This window comes from Priapulus caudatus, unplaced genomic scaffold, assembly GCF_000485595.1.
Source record: "Priapulus caudatus unplaced genomic scaffold, Priapulus_caudatus-5.0.1 Scaffold250, whole genome shotgun sequence".
NCBI lineage: Eukaryota > Metazoa > Priapulida > Priapulimorpha > Priapulimorphida > Priapulidae > Priapulus > Priapulus caudatus.
The window spans coordinates 30,611-50,333 of record NW_014577311.1 but is presented as its reverse complement, the minus strand read 5'-3'; the positions used below and the strand labels follow the sequence as shown (position 1 = coordinate 50,333).

At 46.5% G+C, this 19,723-nt stretch overlaps 1 protein-coding gene across 1 annotated transcript; it reads left to right on the top strand.

The window, feature by feature from the left end:
* Positions 1–2,812: 2,812 nt before the first annotated feature.
* Positions 2,813–19,664, top strand: LOC106808034 (glycosyltransferase-like protein LARGE1; the record flags this gene model as incomplete). The annotated part of the gene is made up of 9 exons (XM_014810582.1): positions 2,813–2,855; positions 3,728–3,927; positions 5,908–6,079; positions 6,279–6,409; positions 6,797–6,958; positions 15,622–15,753; positions 16,985–17,110; positions 17,314–17,472; positions 18,696–19,664. Coding segments are annotated over 9 exons (2,088 nt in total), but the record flags the coding sequence as incomplete, so codon positions are not given.
* Positions 19,665–19,723: the final 59 nt, after the last annotated feature.

Here is a 19,723-nt window from a genome sequence, read left to right as displayed (position 1 = left end):
TGCTGCAGCCTACAGTGGATACACGCACATTTACAGCACTGGGGGGGCAGTGAATCTTCCACACCGCATGACACTCTGGCCAAGCTACTAGTGTGGCTCACTTGCTAGCGCAACCACTTATTATAATCTCTTTCGATATACGCCGGTTATAGTCTGTTTTTCGATTGTTTGCCATTTGGTAATTGGCCCAATCTGGCCAAATTGCAGTGAGTTAATTGATTGAGGTGGCAATTTAAAGTAAGAATGTTTATTATGTAAGCTAGCTTAGCTAAAATACATGGCACTCACTTTGGAGTGAGTGGGTCCTGCATCTGTAGGCCCTCCCTTAGAAAAAAAATTGATTTCAGAAGTGTTAACTGCATTTAGAGGGACATGATCCAGAGAGAAAATGATACAAATTGCATGGCACACCGCACAGCTTTGCTGGTGATCCTGAGCGCTGGCGGCGGTGGATGTTTAAGTATGAAGCGCTGTCCCGAGTGGAGACGTGCGCCAAATTCGAGGCCCGGCGCACGTCTACACAGCGGTCAGCGGATGGTCTGTAGTTTTAGAAGATAACAATGAAGTCTTTGTTAAATAAGAACTATCGGCGGCTAAAAAAGAGCAATATACAGACCTTTGAATTTCTTGACTAGCCAACTCAAAGGCTTGTTGGGGTCCATTATGCAGAGCTTCCAATTGAAATGGCCCATGAAATTGTCAAGTGGAATGTTGTTTTTCGGAACCACCCAAAGAAAATGCTCTCTTACATGCGACCCCCCGCCCCTCCCTGATCAACCACGCATTCAGGGCGTAAACAATAACAGAGATGAAATTGTGTTGAGTTTGTGCATCTTGACGCACGTGCATTGACGTAAAAGACTGTTGAAAGCCACAGGCACTTGGAACTCTTCATAAAATAAATTATTCACACAATTTTTTACAATGATTGACGCCTGTAGTGCAAATAGGTGAACGTATGTGAAACATAACGGTTAGTACTTACTCGTGACATCAAGCGGATGAGATTGGATAATTTAATTTCAGCTGAAATTTTAATTAGCAAACAGAGGAGCGAGCAATGCGAGGACCTTAGGTCATCGCCAATTCCGGGGTCCGGGGGCATGCTCCCCGGAATTTTTAAAAAATGGTGCAATTTGGTGGGCATTCTAAGCTATTCTGAACAAATTATAGGAGACTCTTGAATCACCTTTTCAAGTTGTCAAAAGGAACAAACGAACTATAATAGGAAATCAGGGGCTGAAAATAGGCGCAAGTTTTTTATTAAATGTCTAGACATAATGATATTTTTCTGTTTCCACCCGTCACTTTGCATGTTTTACTCAGACATAACTGCCTTGCTGCGACCAGATTTGAATAAAAAAAACACAATGCGATGGAACAATCAGTGCATAGTCATGGCACACAACATGCGCACAGCAACATGTAAACCCGGCCCCCAGCGCAGCCATGGTCGTTACGTGATCAGCTCCATCAAATGTCTGCCGCCTCTACTGCAGCCTGTGAACGAGGATTTCTTCTCTGGTAGTAAAAACAGATACACTGTATACTTCGCTGTCAGCCTACTGTCTTACACTCTACAGTCTACAGTCAGTGCTGTCGAGGTATAAAAATTTTATTGTTAACTTGTTACCCCCCCTCCCAATTTTCTCAACGAATTTAGACGTTTCACAAAATCGACACTCATGGGACTGTCAAATCGCGGATTTCCGCGGATCCGCGGAAGAATCTCATCCCTGGACATATCCGTGACTAACTGACACAACTAAATTGGTAAAATGTTCCATGCACCATGGAATGCAATGTTCAACGTTAAAATGCTGAGAAATTACGAGGTTATCATCCGCAGAACTCCCGAACACCGTACGTCACAAAGCTGGTATACAAAATTTAAACAAACATGCGTGTTGGCGAGGTGCCTGCCTCCGATATCCATTTCGAGGCCCGCTAAGCCAAGCATAAAGCGCGTGGGCAAGACATCAACACACAGCTACGTTCATTGGCTAAAACAATCGAGTAGCGCGGTTACGGGATTTTCGGAATTATTTAATTTGAAGAAAAACTTCAATGTTCAATGAATGACGCACTCGTTCACTTCCGACAGCGAGTGAAAATGCCTCGAAAATTTTCCACTTCGATGCGAAATGCATCGGCCGGCGCATTTCATTATTTACCGAAAAGTAAACAGGCTGGCGAAAGACAGTAGGTACACGTAACTGGTCACGTCGGTGACGCCCCATTCATGTCCATCAACGAAGAAGGCGGGGCTTATTCTGATTACGGAGATGCGAAAATCAACAGAAGAACGTAGCGGCAGTGCGCTAAACAGCGTGTTATTTTTCGTATTTGTGGCAAACTATCGTAGAAACCGTTCAAAACATAGCAGAATGCCCTAGTTCCTGAGATCGGCCGATTTGTGGTCCAATGGGTACCCACTTTAAAAATATAAGACTGGTGCGATGTAGGCTGTGATTGGAAGACACAAAGAATCAAACCTCGGCGCGCCTCGGCTCATGGCCGCATCACGTCTAGCATTTATGTATCTAGCTGATTTATTTAAGGTATTAAGGATCTTAGCATCTCTAGCATCCGTACTAACTGTAACACCGTCAGTACACTCAAATGCATCCCGTTGTCAATATACTGCCGTTTTGTGTGTATCACTACACTTCATATTACTGCTTGTAGGCTAACCTCACAGGGAATTTCCTTCAGCTGTCAGGGATGCTCTGACTGATGGGTTGTAGGAGGAAGGTGCGGGAGGAGGAATCATGAGGAGTCGCGGCTTGCTGCTGTTCCTCGCCCTCTCTCCCTCGTCCACCTGCTCATCCTCTTCTACCTATCCATCGGGGAAGGTGAGTACGTGTGTCCTCGTTCTCCTCGATGACAGCGAAGATTGGTACGAATGATCGGGGATTCATCTCATCATATTCATTTAAGCAGGGTTTGTTCAGGTTGTCAAATTGAACAACGCCGTTGTGAAAATGTTCCTGTATTTGCCCGCCGTTGTCAAAATAGTGTCAATCCAAAAATATATAGATCACCACGTGCTTCTGACTATATACATGGAAAGTTTTGCTGTCGCTCCCTCATACCAGCGGTGCCCACCCTTACATATACAGCAATAAGCATGCCCACCGACTAACAATCAGTGCGCATTGCCCCCCCCCCACCCGTACTTCAATCAATGCCGCCCCAGCCAGCAAGCAGGAGCCATGATGTGCACAGCCACAGACGTGGGTAACAGGGGTGTCGCGGGCTGCTTTTTTCCTTCTTTTTTTTTTTGCGTGAATGCGTGAGAATGCGTACGGCATGCCGGAGTGCGAGAGAATGGGTCCAGGTGCGTGCGTGAGTTTCCCGCGAAATGCGTGAGACTTGGTAGTCTGCTAAAAGAGTAAGATTTAAACTAAAAGTGAAATTTTATTTTCGAGTGCCTCAAATGCAGTCTAAGACATTCAAAATTTTTAAAATTTTGCTGGGGAGACCTCCAGAACCCCTCTACCTATCTCCCCCCCCGCGTCTGCCTGCAGCATCCACATTCGCTGCCTACTGCATGCCTTTGAATCAATCATGCGCATTTTTTCCCCAAACTGGCCATTACCGTTGTCTAATTTTCCCTCAGAAGAAACCCTGTTTAAGGCATCGGAGCAGGCGAGTGGAGGGATGCGCTATGTTCGACCCCGCGCTGTCGTTAGCGCTACGATTTCGATTTTTCGATCCGAAACAGATCTGCTGAAGCGCAGACGGGCATCGATCGACCACGCCACTGTGCAGCAGATACAGATACACGCGCTGGAAGAAGAGAACCGGTTGCTACGACGACAGCTCAACCTCGGCGACTCCCAAGTGCCGCTGAGCGACAGCGGGAACGGCGGCGCGTCGGTCGGCGGCGGGTGCGTGACCGAGGCAGAAGTGCCAAAGTGTGAGGTAAGCGTGCTCACAGGCTCACGTCACAGCTCGAATAGTGTGAGGTGCGTCGCTCACGGCTCGCGTCACAGCTCGAATAGTGTGAGGTAAGCGTGCTCACAGGCTCGCGTCACAGCTCGAATAGTGTGAGGCTAAGCGTGCCTCACAGGCTCGCGTCACAGCTCGAATAGTGTGAGGTAAGCGTGCTCACAGGCTCACGTCACAGCTCGAATAGTGTGAGGTAAGCGTGCTCACAGGCTCACGTCACAGCTCGAATAGTGTGAGGTAAGCGTGCTCACAGGCTCGCGTCACAGCTCGAAATAGTGTGATCTCACGGTCTTCATGTCTGCACGTAACTAACGTAGTCTGTTCACAGGGTTCAACATTAACTTTTTATTTCACTAGACCATCGGGCTAGTAACTGAGGAAAACCACTAGCCCTGACCTAACTTTCACTAGCCAGACCCAGACCATTGCTAAGAAAACTTTATTTAGATAAGAGTGTGTCTCGTATGAATTCATAGATGCTGTTTCCCGCGCTTTAAATCGCGCGTGGACCGAGTTCACGTGCAGCATTCGCAGGCCTGTGATTGATCCCTACTTTCCTACTTTTTCACTAGTTCTCCCTACTTTCCTACTTTTTCACTAGTTCTCCCCTACTTTCCTACTTTTTTCACTACTTTTTATTTTTGCCCTACCTTTTCACTATTTTTGAAGTTTTTAAGATTGTACCAGATAAAATGCAAGGCACCCCATTGTGTGAAGGAAGGCGGGTACATCAGATCATCTAGAAACGTCGCCAACTACATGTATCCCCCGTGATCTAGTATGAATTAAATATCTCTGTAAGGACGTAGAAGGGGTTTTGGTACGCGACACACCTTCTCCCCAAGATGTGTAAGTAGACCATGTTTGGTCACGCTAGGTCAATTACTTGAGGGGTCGAGTTATAGAGCGGCAGGGAAAGTGTCTGCGGCGGTGGCGGCGGTGGCTGGACAGACATGAAACCATAGTATCCGACTTATATTTATATATTTCACCATATATAATAAACGCTAGACTGCCCTACTTTTTCCCTGGTTTCCCTACTTTCCCCTACCTTTTTCACTACTTTTCTGATATTACTAGCCCTACTTTTGCCCTACTTTGTTGTAAGGGTTCAATCACAGGCCTGCATTCGTACTCTACCACGGGCATACACGGGCGCATGGTTTATCTCGGATCGTCTGTCTACTGCGGCTGGCAGCAAGCCACCTTATTGTTTTTGCCGAAGGGTAGACTGGTATCCGGCCTCACGCTCTGCTAGACAATGTACACGCTCTGCGACAAACAGTGCGGCCGCGAACCAGTCTAGCCAGAGGTGACTTTTCAGTGCATCCTGGGTTGCACGCTGGGTTAATGGGCTAGACACTGACAGGTATTGTTTTAACTTTAAGCACGAACACCGTAATAAAGATTCGATGTTTTGCCTTGCACTGACATTGTGAAAATTGTGCATTTTGTAATTACAAATGTGAATTATAAGGCAGAAAGGTGTGAAATGATGTCATGTAACTATGTGCGAGTACTATATGACCAATTCTAACACGACCAGTCGGGCTACTAGCACTCTGGTTGTATGCGACCGGACCAAACATTTACCCGACTGGGTCGGTCGGACGGACGTGGGTTAGTGTCGAACCCTGGTTCATGAACGCGAACGTCTCTGTTACAGCTACTCATCGTGATTGAGATCAAATGCAGGAGAGAGAAAAACGTAAAACATGCTTATCTATTTATGCAATTTACTTTTATAATTGCACACAATGGTTACTTTATTCCCCTACAGATGGCGTGTAGCGATGTTCATATAACATGTAGTTAGTAATTATAGTATTTATTGTATATATATATATATATATATTGTATTATAGTATATTATATATATAGTATTATAGTATTTCTTATATATATACTAGTTGTTATTAATTATAGTAAAAATAGTAAGTATGTTATTTACAGGTGATTGATGTTGCGATCGTGTGTGCTGGCTACAACGCCAGCCGCAGCGTCGTTACCCTCATCAAGAGTGTGTTGTTCTACCGCAAGAATCCGCTTCACTTCCACTTCATCGCTGATCCGGCCGCCCACCTCGTCCTTAAGACGCTATTCAACACTTGGTTCGTGCCGGGGGGTGAGTACATGAGCTGAGGAGAGAGCAGCCCTGAGTCTGGCTCTTGTAGCAGTAGTTGTCCTTGAGATTGAGAACTAGTTCGTATGGAATTGTGACCTAATCAACAAACAAGTGCTCTCGGAATCTTTGAAATCTGTGCAGATTTGAATTAAGTCCTCCATAATCTAGGTGTAACTCTGATTCTGCTTGCTGCTTGTAGTCGAGGTGGATTTTTACCCTGCCGATAACATCAAAGGCGAGATCTCGTGGATACCCAATAAGCATTACTCTGGTGTCTACGGCCTCATGAAGCTTACCCTGCCAAAGTTCCTTCCCAGCACACTGAGCAAGGTACGACCGACTACTCATGCTTACTCAGGTTTTTTTTCCCGCTTCGATCAATGTTGATTGTACATGTAAAGGTAATTGGTAAATGTAAGGTAAAGGTAAATGTACCTGTAAAGGTAAATGTAAAGGTAATTGTTGAATCAGTGAGACTATTGTTGTTGACTAAATCCAGGCATGTGTTCCACACGATCATTTCAGTATAGTAATTGACTGTAATATTTACGGAGCCACCCGACTGTACTTGTTAGGTTGCAGCTCAACTATTCTCTGTTATGTAAGTCATGACTAGCAGGTGGTTTTTCGTTTTAGTTTTCCATGTTATCAGATGTAAATAATCTGTGTGAGATGTATTCATCCCCGGCATTATCTAAGCATATTTATTTACGGCAGGTGATTGTTCTGGACACCGATGTCACGTTTGCAACCGACATCGCAGAGCTGTGGAAGATCTTCCGCAAGTTTACGGGTCGCCAGGCGATCGGCTTGGTGGAAAACCAAAGTGACTGGTACCTGGGGAAGTTGTGGAAAGGACACGTGCCATGGCCAGCACTGGTAATGGCAGTAGCAGCACTCGTACTTTGAAAAATACATTTATGAGACATGGGGAAGGGGGGCGTTGTCTGAACTATGATTAGTCTTATTCCTAACGTTAGGTTAGGAACGTTCTGACACAGTGCTCTATTGTCAGAACAAGCAACTTTATCTGGAATATGCACATCGTGGTAGCCATAGTATGCATTCTTTTTGCCTTAAACTGACAGGAAATATGCATTTACCTGGTTATATATATATATATACATCGTGTAACACGTATTTGAATATACAGTGTCTGCAGCTGACGTCAAAAACACTTGCCTACCCATATACAGCTTTGAAGTGATGTATCAGGTTGAGAAATCTTCTTGACATCTTGCTGTTGATCCACCAACAAGATATATTCGAACGGTTGCTGTGGCACTTGTTTCTTCCAGGGTACGTTCCGGCAGTACCCTGGGGGACATAGACCCTATCAGCGTTACTTTTGTTAGCTCTACCCATGACATGGCCTGGGCCATGCAACGGTCTAGCTCTATAACTATAGGGGTATAGCCCTTTGCTTTGCCACAGGTGGCGTCTGTGGCGGAGCGAAGGGCTATAGTTCCAGAGCTACCCTACGCTCCTGCTGCAGCCTACAGTGGATTACACGCCCCATTTACAGCGCTGGGGGGTGGCAGTGAATCTTCGCAGCATGACACTGGCAGGCTAACTAGTGTGGCTCACTTGTAGCGCAACCACTATTTATATCTCTTTCGGATATAGCCGTGTATAGTCTGTTTTCGATTTGTTTGCATTTGGTAATTGGCCCAATCTGGCCAAATTGCAGTGAGTTGAATTTGATTTGAGGGTGGCAATTTAAAGTAAGAATGTTTATTATGTAAGCTAGCTTAGCTAAAATACATGGCACTCACTTTGGAGTGAGTGGGTCCTGCATCTGTAGGCCCTCCCTTAGAAAAAAATTGATTTCAGAAGTGTTAACTGCATTTAGATTTTAGAGGGACATGATCCAGAGAGAAATGATACAAGATTGCATGGCACAGCTTTGCTGTTGATCCTGAGCGCTGCGCGGGGATGTTCAAGTATGAAGCGCTGTCCGCAGTGGAGACGTGCGCCAAATTCGAGGCCCGGCGCACGTCTACACAGCGGTCCGCGGATGGTCTGTAGTTTTAGAAGATAACAATGAAGTCTTTGTTAAATAAGAACTATCGGCGGCTAAATAAGAGCAATTTACAGACCTTTGAATTTCTTGACTAGTCAGTCAAAGGGCTTGTTGGGGGTCCATTATGCAGAGCTTCCAATTGAAATGGCCCATGAAATTGTCAAGTGGAATTATGTTTTTCGGAACCCCAAAGAAAATGTCTCCCTCTTACATGCACCCCCTCCCTGATCAATCACGCATTCAGGCGTAAACAATAACAGAGATGAAATTGTGTTGAGTTTGTGGCTCTTGACGCACGTGCATTGACGTAAAAGACTGTTGAAAGCACAGGCACTTGGAACTTCTCAATAAAAATAAATATTCACACAATTTTTTACAATGATTGACCGCCTGTGTGCAAAATAGGTGAACGTATGTGAAACATATACGGTTAGTACTTACTGTGACATACAGGGATGAGATTGGATAATTTAATTTTCAGCTGAAATTTTAATTAGCAAACAGAGGAGCGAGCAATGCGAGGACCTTAGGTCATCGCCATGCTCCCGGGGTCCGGGGGCATGCTCCCCCGGAATTTTTTTAAAAGAATGGTGCAATTTGGTGCATTCTAAGCTATTCTGAACAAATTATAGGAGACTCTTGAATCACCTTTTCAAGTTGTCAAAAGGAACAAACGAACTATAATAGGAAATCAGGGGGCTGAAAATAGGGCAAGTTTTTTTATTAAATGTCTAGACATAATGATATTTTTCTGTTTCCACCCGTCACTTGCATTGTTTTACTCAGACATAAGCTGCCTTGCTGCGACCAGATTTTAATGAAAAAAAACACAATGCGAATGGAACAATCAATGCATAGTCATGCACACAACATGCGCACAGCAACATGTAAACCCGGCCCCCAGGCCAGGCATGGTCGTTACGTGATCAGCTACCTCAAATGTCTGCCCCTCTACTGCAGCCTGTGAACCAGGATTTTCTTTTCTGGTACGCAAAAACAGATACACTGTATACTTCGCTGTCAGCCTACTGTCTACACTCTACAGTCTACAGTCAGGTGCTGTCGAGGGTATATAATTTAAATTGTTACATTGTTACCCCCCTCCCAATTTTCTCAACGAATTTAGACGTTTCACAAAATCGACACCTGGGACTGTCAAATCCGCGGATTTCCGCGGATCCGCGGAAGAATCTCATCCCTGGACATATCCGTGACTAACTGACACAACTAAATTGGTAAAATGTTCCATGCACCTTAAGAAATGCTGAGAAATTACGAGGTTATCATCGCAGAACTCCCGAACACCGTACGTCACAAAGCTGGTATACAAAATTTAAACAAACATGCGTGTTGTGAGGTGCCTGCCTCCGATATCCATTTCGAGGCCCGCTAAGCCAAGCATAAATCGCGTGGGCAAGACATCACACACACAGCTACGTTCATTGGCTAAAACAATCGAGTAGCGCGGTTAGGGATTTTCGGAATTATTTAATTTGAAGAAAAACTTCAATGTTCAATGAATGACGCACTCGTTCACTTCCGACAGCGAGTGAAAATGCCGAAAATTTTCCAACGTGCGAAATGCATCGGCCGGGCATTCCATTATTTACGAAAATTAAACAGGCTGCCGAAAGACAGTAGGTTACAGTAACTGGTCACGTCGGTGACGCCCCATTCATGTCCATCAACGAAGAAGGGCGGGGCTTATTCTGATTACGGAGATGCGAAAATTCAACAGAAGGACGTAGCGGCAGTGGCTAAACAGCGTGTTATTTTCGTATTTGTGGCAAACTATCGTAGGAAACCGTTCTAACATAGCAGAATGCCCTAGTTCCTGAGATCGGCGATTTGGTGGTCCAATGGGTACCCATCTTTAAAAATATAAAAGACTGGTGCGATGTAGGCTGTGATTGGAGACACAAAGAGTCAAACCTCGGCGCGCCTCGGCATCATGGCCGCATCACGTCTAGCATTTATGTATCTAGCTGATTTATTTAGGTATTTAGGATCTTAGCATCTAGCATCCAGTACTAACTGTAACACCGTCAGTAACTCAAAATGCATCCCGTTGTCAATATACTGCTGGGTTTGTGTGTATCACTACACTTCATATTACTGCTTGTAGGCTAACCTCACAGGGAATCTTCCTTCAGCTGTCAGGGATGCTCTGACTGATGGGTTGTAGGAGGAAGGTGCGGGGAGGAGGAATCATGAGGAGTCGCGGCTTGCTGCTGTTCCTCGCCCTCCTCTCCCTCGTTCCACTGCTCATCCTCTTCTACCTATCCATCGGGGAAGGTGAGTACGTGTGTCCCTCGTTCTCCTCGATGACAGCGAAGAGTTGGTACGAATGATCGGGGAATTCATCTTCATATTTTATTTAAGCAGGGTTTGTTCAGGCTTTGTCAAATTGAACAACGGCGTTTGTGAAAATGTTCCTGTATTTGCCCGCCGTTGTCAAAATAGTGTCATCCAAAAATAATAAGATCACCACGTGCTCGACTATATACAGTGAAAGTTTTTGCTGTCGCTCCCTCATAAGCGGTGCCACCCTTACATATACAGCAATAAGCATGCCCACGCGACTAACAATCAGTGCATTGCCCCCCCCCCCCCGTACTTCAATCAATGCCGCCCCAGCCAGCAAGCAGGAGCCATGATGTGCACAGCCACAACGTGGTTAACAGGGGTGTCGCGGGCTGCTTTTTTTCTTTTTTTTTCTTTTGCGTGAATGCGTGAGAATGCGTACGGCATGCCGCGAGGGTAGGCAGAGAGAATGGGTCCAGTGGTGCGTGAGTTTCCGCGAAATGCGTGAGACTGGTAGGTCTGCTAAAAGAGTTAAGATTTAAACTAAAAGGTGAAATTTTTATTTTTCGAGGTGCCTCAAATGCAGTCTAAGACATTCAAAATTTTTAAAATTTTGCTGGGGAGACCTCCAGAACCCCCTCTACCTATCTCCCCCCCCGCGTCTGCCTGCAGCATCCACATTCGTGCCTACTGCATGCCTTTGAATCCATCATGCGCATTTTTTCCCCAAACTGGCCATTACCGTTGTCTAATTTTTCCTCAGAAGGAAACCCTGTTTAAGGCATGGCGAGCAGAGCGAGTGGAGGGATGCGCTATGTTCGAGCCCCGCGCTCGTTACGGCTACGATTTCGATTTTTCGATCCGAAACAGATCTGCTGAAGCGCAGACCGGCATCGATCGACCACGCCACTGTGCAGCAGATACAGATACACGCGCTGGAAGAAAGAGAAACCGGTGTGCCTACGACGACAGCTCAACCTCGGCGACTCCCAAGTGCCGCTGAGCGACAGCGCGGGGAACGCGGCGCGTCGGTCGGCGGCGGCCGTGCGTGACCGAGGCAGAAGTGCCGAAGTGTGAGGTAGCGTGCTTACAGCTGCTCGCGTCACAGCTCGAATAGTGTGAGGTAAGCGTGCTCACAGGCTCGCCGTCACAGTGCGATAGTGGTGAGGTAACGTCGTCACAGGCCCGCGTCACCTAGCCTTCGAAATAGTGTGAAGGGTAAGTGCGTGCTCACGGCTCGGTCAACAGCCGCGATAGTGTGAGGTAAGCGTGCTCACAGATGCTGCCGTCACAGCTCGAAGTAGTGTGCGTGTCAAGTCGTGCTAACAGGCTCGCGTCACAGCTCGAATAGTGTGAGGTAAGCGTGCTCAGCAGTGCATCCGGGTCACAGCTCGATATAGTGTGATCTCACGGTCTTCATGTCTGCAGCGTAATAACGTTCTTAGTCTTGTTCCACAGGGTTCAACATTAACTTTTTATTTCAGCTAGACCGATCTGCGCTAGTAACTGACGAAAACCAACTCGCCCTGGACCTAACTTTCACTAGCCGACCCAGACCCATTGCTAAGAAAACTGTTATTTAGATAACGAGTTGTGTGCATCCGTATGTAATTCAATAGAACTGGCTGTTTCTCCGACCGCTATTTAATGCGGCGTGGACCGTAGTTTCTACGTGCAAGCATTCTGCAGGCCTGTGGGATTGATGCCCGGTACTTTCCTACTTTTTCAACTAGTTCTCGCGCCTACTTTTCGCTACTTTTTTCAATAGTTCTCGCCTACTTTCCTACTTTTTTCCTACTTTTTTATTTTGGGCTACCTTTTTCACTAGCTTTTTGAAGTTTTTAAGATTGTAGCCGAGATATAAATTTGCAAGGCAGCGCCCATTGTGTTGATGAAGGCGGGTACATCAGATCATCTTAGCAAAGGGCAGCTTGTCCGCCAAAACTACATCTAGTATGAATTAAATATCTCTGTGACAGGACGTACGAAGGCGTTTTGGTACGCGACACACCTTCTTCCCAAGCATGTGTCAAAGTATACGAGTTTGCTCGCGCGTAGGGGTCAATTAGGGGCGAGTTATAGAAGCGGAAGGGAAATATGATGAAGGTCAGAGGTCAAGCTCAAATAAAGGTTGCAGAGTGACTGGTTTCGGTTAGCGCGAGCACTTCTCCCCATGATGTGTAAATTAAGACCGATGTTTGTTCACTGTCTACTTGGTTGAGTTATAGAGGGCGAGGGAAAGTGTCTGTGGCCGGCGGCGGCGGCGGCTGCGACAGCTATGACCAAGTATTCCCGCGACTTATATAGTTATATATTTCACCATAATATAATTAACGTCTAGATGCCCTAACTTTTTCCCTGGTTTCGCTACTTTTCCCTACCTTTTTTCACTACTTTTCTGATAATTACTAGCTTACTTTTTGCCATACTTGTGTTGTGTAAGGGTTCAATGCACAGGCCTGCATTCGTACCTCATGCCGACGGGCACCTTACTAGCTCGGGGCACGGTATTTATCTCGGGTCGTGCTGTCCTGACCGGCTGGCAGCACCACTTTTGTTTTTTGCGCGAAGGGTAGCTGGTATCGGCCTCCACGCTCTGCTTAGACAATGTACACGCTCTGCGACAAACATGGCGGCCGCCGAAACCAGTCTAAGCAGAGGTGACTTTTCAGTGCATCCCTGGGTTGCACGCCTGGAGGTTAATGGGCTAGAACACTGACACAGGTATTGTTTTTACTTTAAGGCACGAACAGCGCGTAATTAAGATTCGATGTTTGTTTGCTTGCCCACTGACATGTGAAAGAATCTTGTGCATTTTGTAATTACATAATGTGAATTATAAGCCAGAAAGGTGTGAATTGATGATATGTAAACATTGTGCGAGTACTATAATTGGACGGAATTCTATACACGAACCAGTCTGGCTGACTACGCACTCTGGTTGTATGCGACCTGAGACCAAACATTTACCCGACTGGGTCGGTCGGACGTGGGTTAGTATATATTGTATTATAGTATATTATATATATAGTAATTATTAGTATTTCTTATATATATACTAGTTGTTAGTAATTATAGTAAAAATAGTAAGTATGTTTATTACAGCGTGAGTTGATGTTTGCGATCGTGCTGTGCTGGCTAGCAACGCCAGCCGCAGCGTCGTTACCCTCATCAGAGTGTGTTGTTTCTAACCGCAAAAGATCCGCTTCACTTCCACTTTTTCATCGCTTGATTTTCCGGCCTGCCCAGCCTCGTGCCTTTAAACGCTATTCAACACTTGGTTCGTTGCCGGGGGGTGAGTACATGACTGAGGGAGAGAGCACGCCCTGAGTTTTTGGCTTTGCTTGTAGCAGTAGTTGTCCTTGAGATTGAGAACTAGTTCGGTATGGAATTGTGACCTAATCAACAAACAGTGCTCTCGGAATCTTTGAAATCTGATGGGCCAGATTTAGAATTAAGTCGCTCCGATAATCTAGGTGTAACTCTGTATTCTGGCTTGCTGCTTGTAGTCGAGGGTGGACTCCTTTTTACGCCTGCGGATAACGATCAAAAGGCGAGATCTCGTGGATACCCAACTAAGCATTACTCTGGTGTCTACGCCTCATGAAGCTTACCCTGGCCAAGTTCCTTCCCAGGACCACTGAGCAAGCGGTACGACCGAGCTACTCATGGCTTACATCATGTTTTTTATTTCGCCGGCTTCGATTCAATGTTGATTGTAACATGTAAGGTAATTGGTAAATGGTAAGGTGAAGGTAAATGTACTGTAAAGTTAAATGTAAAGGTAATTGGTTGAATCATGTGAGACTATTGTTGTCTGACTAAATCCAGGCATGTGTTGCCACACGCACATCATTTCAGTATAAGTAATTGACTTAATATTTTACGGAGCACCCGAACTGTACTGTGTTAGGTTGGCAGCTCAACTGATTCTCTGTTATGTAAGTCGTGACTAGCAGGTGGTTTTTCGTTTAGTTTTCCATGTTATCAGATGTAAATAACTAGACTGTGTGAGATGCTATTCATCCCAGGCATTTCTAACGCATATTTATTTACGGCAGGTGATTGTTGCTGGACACGATGTACGTTTTGCAACCGACATCGCAGCGCTGTGGAGAATCTTCGGCTCGTTTACGGGTCGCCCAAGGCGATCGCTTGGTGGAAAACAAAGTGACTGGTACCTGGGAAGTTGTTGGAAAGGACACGTGCCATGGCCAGCACTGGTAATGCGTAGGCAGCACCTTCGTACTTGTTAAAAATACATTTATGGAACATGGGGAAGGGGGCGGGGCGTTCTCTGACTATGATTTAGTCTTATTCCTGAACGTTGGTTAGGAACGTTCTGACACACAGGTGCTGCTATTGTCAGAACAAGCAACTTTATCTGGAATATCGCACAGTCCGGGTAGCCATTAGTATGCAATTCTTTTTGCCTTAAAGCTGACAGGAAATATGCGCATTTACCTTGGTTATATATATTATTATATATACATCGTGGTAACACGTATTGAATATACAGTGATCTTGCAGCTACGGTCAAAAACACTTGCCTACCCATATACGCTTTGATGATGTATTCAGGTTGAGAAATCTTCTTGACATTTTCTTCGCTGTTTATCCACCAAAGGAGATATTATACGACGGTTGCTGTGGCACTTGTTTTTGGGGCATGGCAACTAAGACTTTATCGATGTTTGTTGTTCAGGGTTGCTAGCTTCAACACGGTATGTGTGATTCTGTCTCGACCTGGAGAAGCACTGTTATAGCTGTTTTATCCGATGTTTTGTCGTCAGGGTCGTGCGGTCTTCAACATGGGCGTGTATTCTACTCGACCTTAGAGAAGCTGTTAATAAGCTGTTTTTTATCGATGTTTGTCGTCAGGGTCGTGGGCCTTCAACACGGCGTTGGTGATTCTGCTCGACCTTGAGAAGCTGTTATTAAGCTGTTTATTATCGATGTTTGTCGTCAGGGTCGTGGCTTCAACACGGGCGTGATTCTGCTCGACCTTGAGAAGCTGTTATTAAGCTGTTTATCGATGTTTGTCGTCAGGGTCGTGGCTTCAACACGGGTGTGATTCTGCTCGACCTTGAGAAGCTGTTATTAAGCTGTTTATTATCGATGTTTGTCGTCAGGGTCGTGGCTTCAACACGGGCGTGATTCTGCTCGACCTTGAGAAGCTGTTATTAAGCTGTTTATTATCGATGTTTGTCGTCAGGGTCGTGGCTTCAACACGGGCGTGATTCTGCTCGACCTTGAGAAGCTGCGCAGCGTCAACTGGATGCAGATGTGGCGCATGGTGGCGGAGAAGGAGCTGGTCACCCTGTTGGCCACCTCCCTCGCTGACCAGGTAAGCACACTCCACCTCCCCCCGTCGTCCTCCGACGCTGATGATGATGCTGATGATGAGGCTGACGATGATGATGATGCTGACACTGATGCTGATCCTGATGCTGACTCTGATGCTGACGCTGACGATTACACTGATGATGATGCTGACGATGACAATGACGATGATCCTGATGCTGATGCTGACGCTGACGATTACCCTGACGACGATGCTGACGCTGACGATGACACTGATGCTGACGCTGACGATGACACTGATGATGACACTGATGCTGACTCTGATGATGACACTGACGATGATGCCGACTCTGATGCTGGCGCGACAAGTAAAGACTGTGACTACTGCCTGTAGAACTACCAGGGCGTCAAGTTCCTATTTTTTCCTATTTTCTGGGCAATTCCTATTTTCTCCTATTTTCTGTACAAATTCCTATTTTTTCCTATTTTCTGGGCAATTCCTATTTTCTCCTATTTTCTGTACAAATTCCTATTTTCCTCCTATTTTTTCACATCTGAAATTCCTATTTTCCTATTTTATGAGCGCCACTTGTCACGCCCTGAACTACTGTAACTGAGTAACATACTGTACTGTGCGTAAAGTAGCGCCAGTAACGATCACTCGCTCGGGCGAGCTGGATCCGTTATGGTAGACAGGTGCACTCACTACATCTGTCGCCTTAAAATTGATGCGTGATCAGGCAAACAGTAAACGCTGCATATGGGTTGGGTGAGCGCTGCTTCAGGGTGGGGCAAATAGTCAGGGTGGGACGTGGTGCAGCAGCTAACATATTGTCTCCAGGGTGCGAAATTAATGTCCGGAGTCAAATACTCCCTGATTTGACATATGCAGGAGTCCGTGTGACTCCCTGAAAATTCTGCTATACTAACTAGTTCATTCCAGAGCGGACTCCCTGATTTGACATATGCAGGAGTCCGTGTGACTCCCTGAAAATTCTGCTATACTAACTAGTTCGTTCCAGAGCACGGCTTCATTACTCCCACGCGAAATTACCGTATTTTTTCAGCAAATGTCCAAAGAAATTTCGGCAGACGTGCAACCGCATGAATCTTCAAAATAAGCACATGCGTTATTGTTAATATCTTTAGTTTTGAACTTCAGACTGCGGACTCCCTCATTTTGCCGCGGACTCCCTCTTTTTGAGGGCAGGGAGTCAGTTGTTCAAACGTTAATTTCTACCCCTGCTGTCTCATTGTCGTGGCTCCCCCTGCAGGATATATTCAACACCGTGCTGAAAGAACACCCTTACCTGCTGCACAACCTTCCGTGCGCGTGGAACATACAGCTTAGCGAGAACACGCGCAGTGAACTGTGCTACAGCGAAGTGTCCGACCTGAAGGTAAGAATTTAATTCTCTTAAATATTTGTAACGGGAATCTCTCTCTTTATCTCTCTCTCTCTCGCGCACACACTCTCTCCCCTTCTGTACTCTATCTCTAGCGGTAGTTTGGCAAGCAGCAGTATTAGTAAGTAAACAGTTCATTTATTTTTAAAGTTTAAACATGGGCGGCATTTAAAAAAAGGAAAACTGTCCCATTGCAGATCATTCACTGGAACGCACCGCAGAAGTTGATCGTGAAGAACAAGCACATGGAGTTCTTCCGCAACCTGTTCCTGACGTTCATCGAGTACGATGGGAACCTGCTGAGGCGGGAACTGTTCGGCTGCGACACCGGTCGGCAGGAGAACTACCAGTCTCAGGTAAGGTTCCCTCCCTAATATAAACTTCCTCACTCTCTCTCTCTCTCAACTGTTATATGTCAGTCTTTCTGTCTCGTTCTTTCTCTCTCTTTCCCTCCACCATCTCTCTCTCGCTCTCTCTTTCTCTCAGTCGCCTTCCCTATCTCTCTTTTCCCTCCCTCATCTCTCTCTCTCTTTCCCTCCCTCATCTCTCTCTCTCATTCCCTCCCTCATCTCTCTCCCTCTCTTTCCCTCCCTCATCTCTCACTCTCTTTCCCTCCCTCATCTCTCTCTCTTTTCCTCCCTCATCTCTCTCTCTTTCCCTCCCTCGTCTCACTCGCTCTCAACCCTAATTCAAGATTTAACTTGGTGGTATTAGAAATCAATCCACTGACATGTTAGAATCATGTGTGTGCGTTAACGTTAGACCTAAGGGTGTTAATGTTTTACACAAAGATGTTAATATTTAACGTGGGGGCGATGATATTTAAAACATGAGAATGTTAATATTTAACGTCAAGGTATAAATATTTAACGTGAGGATGTTGATATTAAATTGACTACATCACGAATTTTCCATGGTAAAATTTGTAAAGATTTTGTTTCCATTTTTTTACATTAAAAGTAAGAACTAACGGGACTTATCGTATCGTCAAATTCTTACCTGATAAGATTGTTTCTCAACTAGTTAAAAATCCAAAAAACTTGGATGATATCATTTGATATTAGTGTTCCTAACATTAATTGCTTGCTATGGTATGAGTCACGAGTGTATGTTCACATCGAACAATATAGTAAAATAAGAAGTATACTAATGCAGCAATTTAACCATAAAAAGTGAACAGAATTACTTATATTTTGTGAAAAAGTGGGATTATTTTATTTTTCTTACTATTTACGGTGACGTAATCACTTTAAATGTGAGGATATGAAAAGATTCTGATACGCATCCATACTGTACAGGGATCATCCGGTCTACGAGAAAAATTCGATGTTAAGACAAACGCAAGCCTAATGTCTTTCAACAATTTCTGACTGTGTCTGATACTGTATACGCTGTATATTTCACGGTGGTTTAATTTGGGAATTTTAATGGGGGAACCACCCCTCTCATACTCCCCCCCCCCGTGAATGCCTACGGCGGTCTTGGCTGAGACACACGAAAAAATTGCACTCCCAAATATTTTTTCTGCACTCGCACAATACTCATGCCTGGCTAATTAATACCCTGTGGCGGCTTGCAGCTGACAGCGATCGATGAGGACGACCCGTGCTACGAGTTCCGCCGCGCGCGCGTTGTCGTGCACCGCACGCACCTCTACTACATCGACTACGACTACGAGCCGACGCCGGACGGCACCGACGTCACGCTCGTCGCTCACCTCTCCATGGATCGCCTGCAGATGGTGGAGGCGATCAGCAAGCACTGGGAGGGACCGATCAGCCTCGCGCTCTACACGTCCGACGCCGAGGCGCAGCAGTTCCTGCGCTACGTGCTCGCGTCGGAGACGCTGTCGCGGCGCCGCAACATCGGCTACCACGTCGTCTACAAGGATGAGCAGTTCTACCCGATCAACTTCCTGCGCAGCACGGCGCTGCGGCACGCGCGCACGCCGTACGCGTTCCTCGTCGACGTCGACTTCCTGCCGATGCCGGGTCTGTACGAGAACCTGCGTCGCGGCGTCGCGCTCAACGACATGGACGTGCGGCGGCGCGCGCTCATCGTGCCGGCGTTCGAGACGCAGCACTACCGGCTGTCGGTGCCGCGCACGAAGGCCGACGCGCTGACGATGCTCGACAACGGCGAGCTGTTCACGTTCCGCTACCACGTGTGGCCGCGCGGACACGCGGCGACCGACTACGCGCGCTGGCGCAGCGCCACCGCGTCCTACACCGTCGACTGGACGCCGGACTTTGAGCCGTACGTCGTCGTGCGCGTCGCCGGGGTGCCGGACTACGACGCGCGCTTCGTCGGCTTCGGCTGGAACAAAGTCGCGCACGTCGTCGAGCTGGACGCGGCCGGCTACGAGTTCGTCGTGCTGCCGAACGCGTTCGTCGTGCACATGCCGCACGCGCCGAGCTTCGACATCGCGCGCTTCCGCTCGAGCGCGCAGTACCGCCGCTGCCTCGCCGTCCTGAAGCTCGAATTCCGCAAGGACATGGTGAAGAAGTACGGCGATCGCGCGACCAAGTACCTGCAGGACTGAGGCGCAGGAGGGAGGGAAGGAGGGAGGGAGGGAGGGAGGGAGGGAGGGAGGGAGGGAGGGGAGGT